At 36.2% G+C, this 11430-nt stretch overlaps 2 protein-coding genes across 4 annotated transcripts; one reads left to right on the plus strand and one right to left on the minus strand.

Moving 5' to 3' along the window:
* Window positions 1-205: 205 nt before the first annotated feature.
* Window positions 206-4144, plus strand: LOC112523688 (protein NRT1/ PTR FAMILY 7.3-like). The gene is made up of 4 exons (XM_025133373.1): window positions 206-311; window positions 366-619; window positions 1296-1852; window positions 3105-4144. The coding sequence occupies exons 1-4, from the start codon at window positions 206-208 to the stop codon at window positions 3934-3936; spliced, it is 1749 nt and encodes a 582-aa protein (XP_024989141.1). The 3' UTR covers window positions 3937-4144.
* Window positions 4145-4213: 69 nt separating this feature from the next.
* LOC112522501 (arginase 1, mitochondrial) lies at window positions 4214-10415 on the minus strand. Of its 3 annotated transcripts, XM_025131673.1 has the most exons (8): window positions 10240-10375; window positions 9528-10123; window positions 9283-9440; window positions 8105-8264; window positions 7265-7398; window positions 6124-6333; window positions 5722-5832; window positions 4214-4721 (listed from the first exon to the last, which is right to left on the minus strand). In XM_025131673.1, the coding sequence occupies exons 2-8, from the start codon at window positions 9541-9543 to the stop codon at window positions 4461-4463; spliced, it is 1050 nt and encodes a 349-aa protein (XP_024987441.1). In that variant the 5' UTR covers window positions 9544-10123; window positions 10240-10375; the 3' UTR covers window positions 4214-4460. The 3 variants fall into 3 exon arrangements, with proteins under 3 accessions (XP_024987441.1, XP_024987442.1, XP_024987443.1); XM_025131674.1 differs by lacking the exon at window positions 9528-10123 and having other exon boundaries at window positions 10240-10415; XM_025131675.1 differs by lacking the exon at window positions 10240-10375 and having other exon boundaries at window positions 10033-10201.
* Window positions 10416-11430: the final 1015 nt, after the last annotated feature.

The raw sequence follows: 11430 nt of genomic DNA on the forward strand, positions 1-11430 counted from the left end.
TGAATAAAGGATCGAAGGCTTTCAAAAGTAATCAAACACAATTATTCACATCAAGAACATAAATGATGCCATTGTAGTTCTCCTCAAATGTAAACAATCATATTTGCCTCCTATTCATTATTTTAAATTATCATACACCCAAATTCCAGCATAAATTTCTTAACCTGTTTCAGTAGTCCTGTTTATATTTTTCATACAGTACACTATGCAGAACGTCAAGACTAGGCTTCTAGATGAGTGCACTAGAGACGGGTCATTGGATTGGCATGGGAAACCGGCCGTGAAGAGAAAAACCGGAGGATGGAAATCCGGCATGCTCTTGCTCGGTATGACCGTTTTCGCACGTGTCTTTTCGATCGAATAAGGAACTCGAACTTATGATTTTGTGTTGGTTGATGCAGTGAATGAAGGATTAGCAACACTTGCATTCACAGGAGTGGAAGTGAATATGGTTTTGTTTTCAAAGTCTGTTTTGAGGCAATCAAATGCAGAATCAGCCAACATGTTTAGCAATTGGATGGGGAGTGTTTACTTGTTCTCTCTTTTGGGTGCTTTCTTGAGTGACTCCTATTTGGGAAGATACCTCACTTGTGTCATTTTTCAAGTTGTATTGACCATTGTAAGTCAACCCTTTTACTCAATTTCTATTAAACTTTTTGTAATTATACCAGTAGTTTGCACGTACCTCGACTAATCCCATGGGATCCTAGAGGTCTATTCAGTGGCCTTGGAAGGACCCAAAATGGTGACAAGGGAAACAAACCGAAGTTTTAAAAGTTCAGCTATCCTAAGGGTTTATTCTTGTTTGAGTCCCACATCAGCTAGACTTGAATCCCTTCTCTCCTCAAGAGCTCTTTTAAAGAGTAATCTTATGTGGTTCCACATATTCTTACATGGTACAGAGCCAAGATTTATCATTCTGCACATCTTTTCCTAAGATTCGATACTCTTGAGACATCTTTGACTGTCTAGCCTCCATCGGCAAATTGCTCCGCAATACATGTCAGAAACAGGAACCTTCTTTTCTCTCCACATATTCTTACAATTCTAAAGTTCTTAGCTATTATCTATATACGGGTTGCGATGCTTAAGAACGTAAATCGTCAATTATGTCAAAACCGATACTGTAAGAAGTTTGACCACCAAAGCAAGGGAACTTGATTCTTCCAAAATTCTCCAACTTATGTCTCAATTCAACCAACTTATATGACTTCCATGAATAGCTACTTGATGTATGCAGCTTACCAAACTCAAAAACTTGTTTTCTGACTTGAAAAAGCATCTTCTTTTCACAGGGTTTGGTTGCATTATCACTGACAACTCAAGCATTTATGTTACAACCCAAAGGTTGTGGTAGAATAGGAGAATTGTGCAATGCTCATTCACCACTTGAAATTGCAATCTTCTATGTATCAATCTACTTGATTGCCCTAGGAAATGGTGGTGCCGAGCCTGCACTTGCTACATTTGGGGCTGATCAGTTTGATGAAGAAGATCCTCAAGAAAAACAAGCGAAAACCACCTTCTTGAGCTACTTCTATGTTGCCTTAAATCTCGGATCTTTGATCTCAGAGACGCTATTAGTTTATATTGAAACCATGGGACTATATGTGGTGGCATTCTGGATATCGACTCTATGCAGTTTTATTGCATTGATGTCGTTAGTGAGTGGGAGCTTCAGATACCGGCAATTCAAGCCTTCTGGTAATCCTATATCTAGATTCTCTCAAGTTATTGTGGCTTCTGTGAAGAAGATTAAGCTTCAGGTGCCTTCTAATGGAGATGGTCTCTATGAAGATTATTCAAGAGATGAAGGAGGAACAAGGAGGATAATTCACACAAACGACTTCAAGTAAGTTCCGATCTTATCTATGAACGGACCCGATGAATCCCATACAGAGGTAGGGTCCGGGGGTAGGATATATGCAGACTGTCTCTATCTATACTTCTGTTAAAGGTATAGCGCAGGGGCAAAATGGTAATCTTGTTCCCTGCAGCTTCTTGCAAAATGCAAGGAGAATGCAGTGTTCATTGACTTATCTTCCTCACCTTGGCTGCAGATAGGGTGTCCATGTGTTAAGTTATAGTGAAGAGACAAAATGGTAAACTTACTCACCTTCTTGCAAACTGCAAGGAGAAGTGTGTACAGAGACTTCCCTCCCTTTGGGTGCAGCCTTGCTTTTTTGCTCCTGAAGGGGCAAAATCGTAATGTAACTCCTTGCAACTACTCTTTTAACCCTAACAAAGCCGAGGAACTACACCAGAGGCGCCCGTTTCTTAAGCTATAGTAAACTAGGGAGAAGAAACACAGGACAAAAATCCACATTTAAGAGCACCAAACAAGCCTTAGAGAGCATCTCCAACAAATTCTCTGAATTTTCTCCGAAATGGAGAATCAGAAGTCAAAATCTCCAAAAAAAATTACATTCAACTCCAACTGCAGCTCCAAAAGTAAATTATTAATATATTCAATACATTTAATAAAAATTATTTCTTACTGCTAAACATTTAGTTTCAAAGTCTTATTGGTAGGAATAGTACCTCCTAACATTTAATTTTAGGGAATTCTCTTAATATGAAGAATTTTATCATCTTTCTCCTACTTCCCCATTTTGGAGAATCTGTTCAAGCAAAAAGTTAACATAAAATCTCCAAGATCTCCGTTTTCTCCATTTTGGAGAATCTGTGATAGAGGCTCTTATACAATGCAAAATACATGCCTATAACCTCGGAGGAAATACTCGGTCCCAAAAAAGTGTCCACTACCGTTTGTCCAAAATCAAGTGTTCACTTTCAAAAGTAAGTGCCTACTCTACAATTCTACCCTTAATTATGAGATGGAAGATTCATTACTCCATCTATTATTAAGGGAACAAAATGTCATTTAATCAATTAAAAAGTGTAATAATTACTCATTTCTAGAATTGTGTACCTATTCTATCGTGGATTTTTATTCTGGGATGGAGGGAATAATAGGCTAGCAGTCTTTTATCAGGCCTACATTTGCATGAATAGTTGCATCTAACTAACATCAGGAAACACACCTATAACAAAAAGCACGATCCTCAAAGCAAAAACGTGTACTAAAGACTTCTGTTTTACAGGTTTCTTGATCGTGCATCTATCATGACCCCAGATGATGGCCAAAATCCACATCCGTGGCGATTATGTACGGTCACTCAAGTTGAAGAAGTAAAATGTGTACTAAGACTGCTCCCTATATGGTTATGTACCATATTATCATCCGTTGTATTCATTCAGATGATTTCGCTTTTTGTGGAGCAAGGTGCTGCTATGGACAGAGGAATCTCAAACTTCCACATCCCACCAGCAAGCATGACTATTTTTGACATAATAAGCACATCGGCATTCATTATTTGCTACGACAAGCTCATTCTCCCTCTATATGTCAAAATAACAAAGAAAAAACCAAACCCTCCTAGCGAGCTACAAAGAATGGGGATCGGGCTTGCTATAGCGACAGTGGCAATAATCACAGCAGGTGTAGTGGAACATCATAGGCTAAAATATGCAAGCAAAGGCCCAAAAGAGACGAGCTCTTTGAGTATATTCTGGCAAACCCCACAATATGTGTTGGTGGGAATAGCCGAAGCTTTTACTTATGTGGCTCAATGGGAATTCTTTGCAGCACAAGTTCCGGATAAGTTGAAGAGTATTGGGCTTGGATTGTCTATGTGTTCTTCGGCAATGGGGAGTTATACTAGCAGCATTATATTGTCAGTGGTAATGAAGATTACCTCAAAAGATGGGAAGCCCGGGTGGGTCCCAGCGAACTTGAATGACGGGCATCTGGATAGGTTTTTCTACCTTTGTGCAGCGTTGACTGCGATCAATCTTGTGTTGTTTGTTTCCTGCGCTAAGAGGTATAAGAATATAGTGGTAGAGAGAAGAGATGAAGCACGGGAAATTAATTAAATGACACAATGAAGCTAATGGCCATGATTCCAGCTGAAATAAGAAACAAAGAGATAGAAATATAACAACCTAAATTATATCTTTGATCAAATTTAACTTCTAACATTAACCCATATAATATGTGCAGTGAAGTGATCGATTCAGAATCCCCTTAACGGCCCTGGTGCACCAAGATTTCTTGGCTTTCCGAGGGTTGAGGAGGAAAAACTTTATTATTTTTTGTATTTTGCAAAGAGGTTGTTTCTTTGACTTATATGTGTGTCTTAGAGTAGCTCAAAGCTCCCTCAAAATCCCCTTAAATAACAAAGTAAAATTAAAATTACAAAGATGGTTTGCACTATACCGATCAACCCAAGTTCTTCAGATATATCTCAAACAAGCAATAGACAAACGGAATAATTCGGATCAAGCTACATTCGATTTATTGAACATAATCTTGACTATAGAAGATCTGGTGAATCTATTTAATGATAGACCAAAGAAACTCGACTGCCAGATATTGGATTCACGGCTTGTGGGAGTATTCATTTTGAAATTTTTGCAGTCAACTCTCTTACTAATTTAGCGGCAACCATGGCAGTCATCCCATCGACAGTATCACGTTGTGGATTGAACTCGACCACATCTGCAGCAACAACATCAGCTTGAAGATTGTGGAGGATGTTGAGAACATCACGAAACGAGAGACCTCCCGCTTCAATATGCGAAACACCAGGAGCAAATGCAGGATCAAGACAGTCCACATCTATCGAAATATACACTCCCTTAACGCTGTCTCCAAGTTTCTGGAATAAAAACAATATTCAACTCTGAGTGAGGTGATTATTATGTGCAAAAGTGTGTGTAACTTATGCTCTTCTTATTAGCTTGTCCGCTTCTTACCCTCACATTAAAAAGTCAAACTTCCAAATTCATCTTTTGGAATATGATATTAGGTGCTAACATGACAATTGCCGAGTTCTGGCAGAGCTAATAAGAGAGGCGAGAATCTGAAACTCAAATAAAACCAAACCAAACCAAACGAACCCAGTATATCTTACTCGGAAGTTGGGTATGGGAGTGGGATGTATACATACCTTTTCTCTTCCCCAAAGTGTAGAGGGGTCGTTTCCTTGAAGACCCCTAACTTGCGAAAAGGTTTTGAAGAAGACCCGAGTGCTTTAGAAAATTTGTCAAAATGTTTGAAGAATTTGAAAAGTGAAGAACTTAGACAAAGATAGTGAATCAGGACGAGTTTTTGAAAGAAAGAACTAAGAATAGGAGACAATAACAAAAATGGAAAAGCCTAAATGATGGTGAAAATGCAGAATAGTAGAATTTGAAGCTCAAATTCTAATGTATTATTTGAGAGTTGACCCTGGTGCACAAGGTTCGTTGGCATTGCGAAGGTTGGAGAGGTTAGTCGTGATGAATCTTACCCTTGCATTTACAAATGGATTACTTCCATGACTTGATCATGCAACCTTCTATTCACATAGGAGTAACCTTACCAGTTGCTCCAAGGTTCACCCCTAACCAAATAAACATGATCTTTGTACTTCCTTAACCAAATTGTGGCTTCCAGACTACCAACATAAGGAAGGTACAGTTAGAACCTTCTAAATGTAATGGAAGTTGGATGGTCTGTTAAGGCAGTGCAGACTATTGGGTGGTTGTTGCAACATTTTATTTAAAACTTGAGAGTGTTTCTGCAGAATCATTGAAAAAGTACGATGTCTATTGAAGGTACGTGGATACACAGTGACAGCTACAAAAACACACACATGAGATGGGAGAGAAAGAGACCAGATTCTCCAAAAAGTGGCGATCTTTTGAAAATGTGCGCATTTCATATTGCTCAACTCCAAATCTTTTCCCTTGTTCACGTCCTTCACTTGTTATTGATCGAATGCCAACCTGAAGAAGGAAAGGAAAATCGATAAACTCTATTTAGAAGTAGCATCATCCAAATAGCGTACAATCCATCCTGAAGAAAGACATGATAATGATTGAGAAATGTCACATTCATTGCTGAAATTAACTTACTAGAAATAAGGGAAAAAATGTCATATGAACTGGCATACATAATGAATAAGCATGTGATTACTTTCTGTTCTTGATTATTTCATGTTGGTTAGGTATCACCCTTTCACATTAACAACAAAGTTAAAGAAAATACAGGGAAAATGCATAGGGAAAAAGTAGCACCTGCAAGAGCCGCCGAGCATAACCACCCTCCATAATTCGGGCAAAAGAAGATGCATGTGAATACTTGTTTCCTTCAAAGCAATCATAGATATCAGGATGTGCATCAAGGTGAAGGACATCCACAGGTCCTCCAAGCTTCTCGGACACGGCTCTTACTACAGGATATGATATTGAATGGTCACCCCCTAAAACTAAAGGGCGCAATGGATCCTGTAAAAGAGACCATATTGCTTAGGCTCTTTGCTTGAAACAAAACTTAGAAGCATGCTCATTGACAGAGTCAGAGAGAACTTTTTCAAAGACATAATTCAGAAGTTATAATTGGTAATCATTCAACGGACTGAATGAGGTACTGCCCCATGTTAAGTGGCCAAATGGCAATAGATTCTGCTCCTACAGTAGTATCTACATGTTACAGAATCTCAGCTGTCAAACTGCTGCTTCTTCTATTTACACTTGCTGAATAAGATTCGAGATTTGAGTGATGAAATGTTTAAAGTTTAGAAAATGCAATACAACTGAAAAGCATGCTAAAGAGCATGACAAATTATATCAACAAGATTACCTTCTCTTCACACAATATAGAGAACTGGGTTGGAACTTAATCGGTCCTAGGTCACCAAGAGAACTTCTCATGGGAATGTCCACAACAAAAATCAGTAACTTACAATTTACATAATAAAGTTATGGTGCTTAGAACTACAAGAACTAAACAAATTTTTAGGAGTTCATTGATATGTATCAAACAAAAAAAAACGATACGGAACAGGGCAATTCTACCCGATACTTCTTACTTAACTGGAATTCGAGACCCAAGGCAATCTCCAAAGAAAACACCGAAAAGCGTAAAACAAAAACTGCCCAACCCTAAGGGTAATCGGCTATATTTATGTTGATCCCCACCCAAAGAAAACGTTTTTTACCAAAATTAAAGTAAAGGACCAAAAATAGATACCAACTATTGAAAAAAAAGACCTCAAACCCCCTGGACTTCCTGTTTTCCAGTCTTACGCCTATACACTCGCCCCCAACGCCCTTGATTCGCATCATTCATATAGTAACAGTGCGTGTCAGAATCAGCGAACTCAATTGCTACCCAACATGTTAGTTGGTTTTTTCTTCTAAAACTAAGGTTACTTACTTCTTCAATCACTAGTTTGACAGACTCACTGATAATATTCATCAATCTGTCATCATCTATTCCACAGTCTCGAAGTTCTTGAACAGGAACATCACCAACATCTGTTAAGACTCTAGGATCATTCAGCTCTTTACCTGCAGTGTACAACATGATCAAATTATGTCTTTGAACACATAACAAACATACTGCAGCAAAAATAGTAAGGAGTAAAAATGTCAGCTCCATTTAAGATTTAAGAACTATACTGCATGCCTCCTAGTAGCAAGGAAAAATTTCAAGCCTGAAAGTAAACTCAGTCTATATAAATCAAAACTTTTGTATAATATCCAATCTACAATTCTAAAAGTTGTGTCTGGTAGCCTCTAGGTCCAAATAATGAGCACAATCACCTATGCACCTACATAAACAAGCCATCAAGAACCCATAAGTCTGAAGAATGATCAGTGTTATAATTTACATAACAGGGCTTAATGAAAATTATTTAAGCAATCTCTAGTCCTGCAACAATTCATAACACAGTAAACTGAAGTAATAAGGCTACCACCACATGAAGGGGGGGGGTCTGGTTGGGTGTGTAAGTTCAGTTTAAACATCCTACAGGACATACGGGTTCCTCTAAGATCAATAAATTAATCTTTATGCCCCTTCATCTAGGCATGAAGATTGTGCGCCCATGATAAGGTAAACAACTATCAGAAGAGAACGAAAGCAATATGAAAAAGAAATAGATTTGTACTTTATTTACCTCAAACAAAAAGGAAGAAAGAAACACCACACACATGAAAGATCATCTGTCATGTACCTGAGAAATTAAATAAGCACCAAAAACTACATGCTTACCTTCCTCTGTAGTAGCATTTGTGCTTCCACACCAGATGGCCTCTCGTATTCTAGGCGGAGCAAATGCTGGACCCTGGAGAAATGACGAATTATGTCCAAGAGGAACTCCAAGAAGAGACGATGAAGCTTTAGCACCACCCAACGCCCGGACTAGCTCTCCCTTGGAAAAATATATAGCAAATGCTCATCGTCAAAACTCTCTTTATACAATAAATAGAACCAAAAGAGTAATTATGGTGTCTAAAATTTGTTTAAGTGTAATGTACAATACCTAAAGAAAGTTAACTCTCAGCTCACAAAGAATTAGTTTGTAGTATAAGAGCACTAAGAATGATCAGCCTCACCTTTCTATTGCATGAAGTGTTGTGTATCCTGATTTAATGTTCTTATTTTTTTCATTAAACTATTTTAATCAACATCAATTCAGTAAACAAATTACTTAGGGAGCTGGATAACCATATAACTCTAAAAGTTGGATCTGTCATAGTACATGCGTGAAATTCGGCAATGATAGAAGGGTTAAATGGACCATGGGGCTCCAGGACATCAATGTATAGTCGATATGAAGCAAGAATGTTTATAAGTCAACAACAAAGGGAAAGAACATTCTTACAACCCACCAATAAACATCATCATAAACTTCAAAATAAAATGCCTTAAACTACAAAAGCAAGTGCAAAGTGATTTTCTTGTTCGTAACAGGGTATCGAAATTATATATTTACAGAAAAGATATCTGATTAAGTTCTTTAGATTCTTCCTGAAACTTTTGTTCAAGACCCACATGGGGTGAAACGAGCTCATCTCAAAGCAACAATATCTACTAAGATGTGTCTTAACCATAAAAGATGGAGCACCAGGTGAAAAATGCTTCATGTAATTCTCACTGTAATGAAGACTCATTTTATCTAGTAATTTCTTAACTGACTACAGCCATCTCCATCTAGTAAGTGTTAAAGGTCAATAGCATTACGGTCAGTGTAAAGGTATGTTTGAAGTAACCATTAAAGCAACTCTCAAGTGGATAATAGAAACTAAAATCAGACTCTTACTCAGAATCTTAAGTATGCAGATACAAGTCCCTGCTGAATTTAGTATGACATTCACGTAAAGGATGGCTATCAAACAAACAAGTGAATGACTGGATGGCAACATATGCATAATGCAATCAGGATATACCTTAAGTTTTGCCCTCTCACGAATGAGAGTAAGAGATGCCTCCACGACTCTATTTTGGCCCTCCTCTATCAAATTCTTAGGAACACTGTTTAATGTGTGTAAATAATGAATTCCTCTTCTCCCAATGTTCATCATGTTTGTTAGATAGATTGTTGCAGCTACAAGAGGGACAAAGTTAAGTAAAGCCTTTGAAGCAGATCAAAGAACAAACAATTAGATGGCATAAATGATCAAGTTATATGTACATAAAGCCATTGCCATAAGAAAGGATGGCAATATAGAATATTGGTAGTAGAGTTACGGGCCAAACAATATTTTCCCCCATAAAACTTGGTACAAATCTTGAGCAAATTCAGCTGCAACCAATTTTCAAAATTTAAACACCATGTCAGCAAAAATTTATGCAAAAAGCAAATAATGTTACATAATTTGTTTGCTCCAAGAATTAAACCATACAAGCAACTTTAAGCACTTCTTCTATAACCATTTGCCACTGAAAAGTGATATAAAAAACAGTCTCTTTAAGCTACCGGAATGTCTTAATCTGAATACCTGTCGTTTAATCACAACACCAAAATCATGCACAACTTTACTCTTATATTTTCAAAACGAAAAGAAAAAAAAAGGGTGCCCTTCGATTAAAAACCGAATCAAATGACCATATACAACATAAAACATGATCATCTACTACAAAACGCCGTAGAACCAGTTTACGAAAACTTGACACCAAGACAGAATTAAAAGACAGACATATCCATCGTCACGGAAAGTTGATGCTATCATCCAGGGATCTACTTTATGTACATATGAATCAGTTCTCGTGGTACAATTCCAACTAATCCTAAAAAAATTCAATAGATGTATGTCAAATTAATGGCACTGAAACAAAAAAAGTACATCAAATCACTGATAAATCTGAACAAAAGCATGGAAATAAAAGGGATAAATAAAGTTTACCTTAAGAGGAGAAATGAGATGAAAAGGATTGATAACAGCAGCAACGAGTATAGTGAAGAAAAGTAGGATTGATATGAACGAAGATGGTGATTATATATGTAACATGTGCAGGATGGTTGTGGCGATTGGCGCAAATTAAAATTTTACCGGAATGGAATGTGTGTTTTTTTCTGGGTGGTTCGGTTCTTGAGTTGGGCACCCAACTTGTGATGATAAATATTAACGATAAGAATTTTTCCTTTTTTTATAAAAATTATACTACGGCATATTTTAGTTTGACAGTTGTTGAATAATTTGGTACAAAATAATTAACAGATCAAAATAATTAAGAGGTTCTCATGATATAGTCCAAAATAAAATATAATTGTTTGGTAATTGTTTACGATAAAATTAGGCACTTAATGGTTAAGAGGGGCCCATGATACAAAATCATTCAAAGGGTTTTAGAATCATTAAAGAGTCAGACTTTCTTTTTGCCAAACAAAATTTACCTCTTAACGATTCAAATTTTGCCTCTTAATGAAATTATTAAAAGATAAACAAATAAGGCCTAAATGTTTTTTGTGATTTATATTTGGGTATGTGAATATATCTTGTATATAAGCATTTTAAGGAGGATGAAGTTTTAAAGTTGATTGATATTAATATTATTTTCTTGTATTTAATAAAAATATTATTTTCTTTTAAAGTTTTTTATTGATAAAAAATACATTAAATAATACTTCTATCTTGTTGTAATCATTTTTTGTGTGTTCTCTAAATTTGGATATTTTTAGAACATCTCCACGGAGATTTATGGTTTTTTTTTTAAATAGATTTTCTAAAGCCTTCTTTAAAATGAAGAAAGTAAAAGAGAGACAACAGAAAAAAAAAAAAAAATCTTCAAATATGAATAATTCACTAAAATAATTATTTATGAGTAATAAATAATATTTTATTATTTCCAACCGTTAAAAATATTTGAAAGTAAACGTCAAAGAGATAAACAATATTTTATTAAATATAATGAATATTTTAATAATATGATTGATATTTTGATTTCTAAAATGAAGAATCCGTTAAAGATGAATTAAAAGGGTACTCGCGTAATGCAACGAGATACATCTCAATTTTAATGTTGTATTTTATTCTTTATCTTTGTCGTGTTATAATACGATTTTATATGTTTTTAAGAAAGGAATAATGATTTTA

Source organism: Cynara cardunculus, assembly GCF_001531365.2.
Source record: "Cynara cardunculus var. scolymus isolate 2C chromosome LG 12, CcrdV1, whole genome shotgun sequence".
In the NCBI taxonomy this organism is placed as follows: domain Eukaryota; kingdom Viridiplantae; phylum Streptophyta; class Magnoliopsida; order Asterales; family Asteraceae; genus Cynara; species Cynara cardunculus.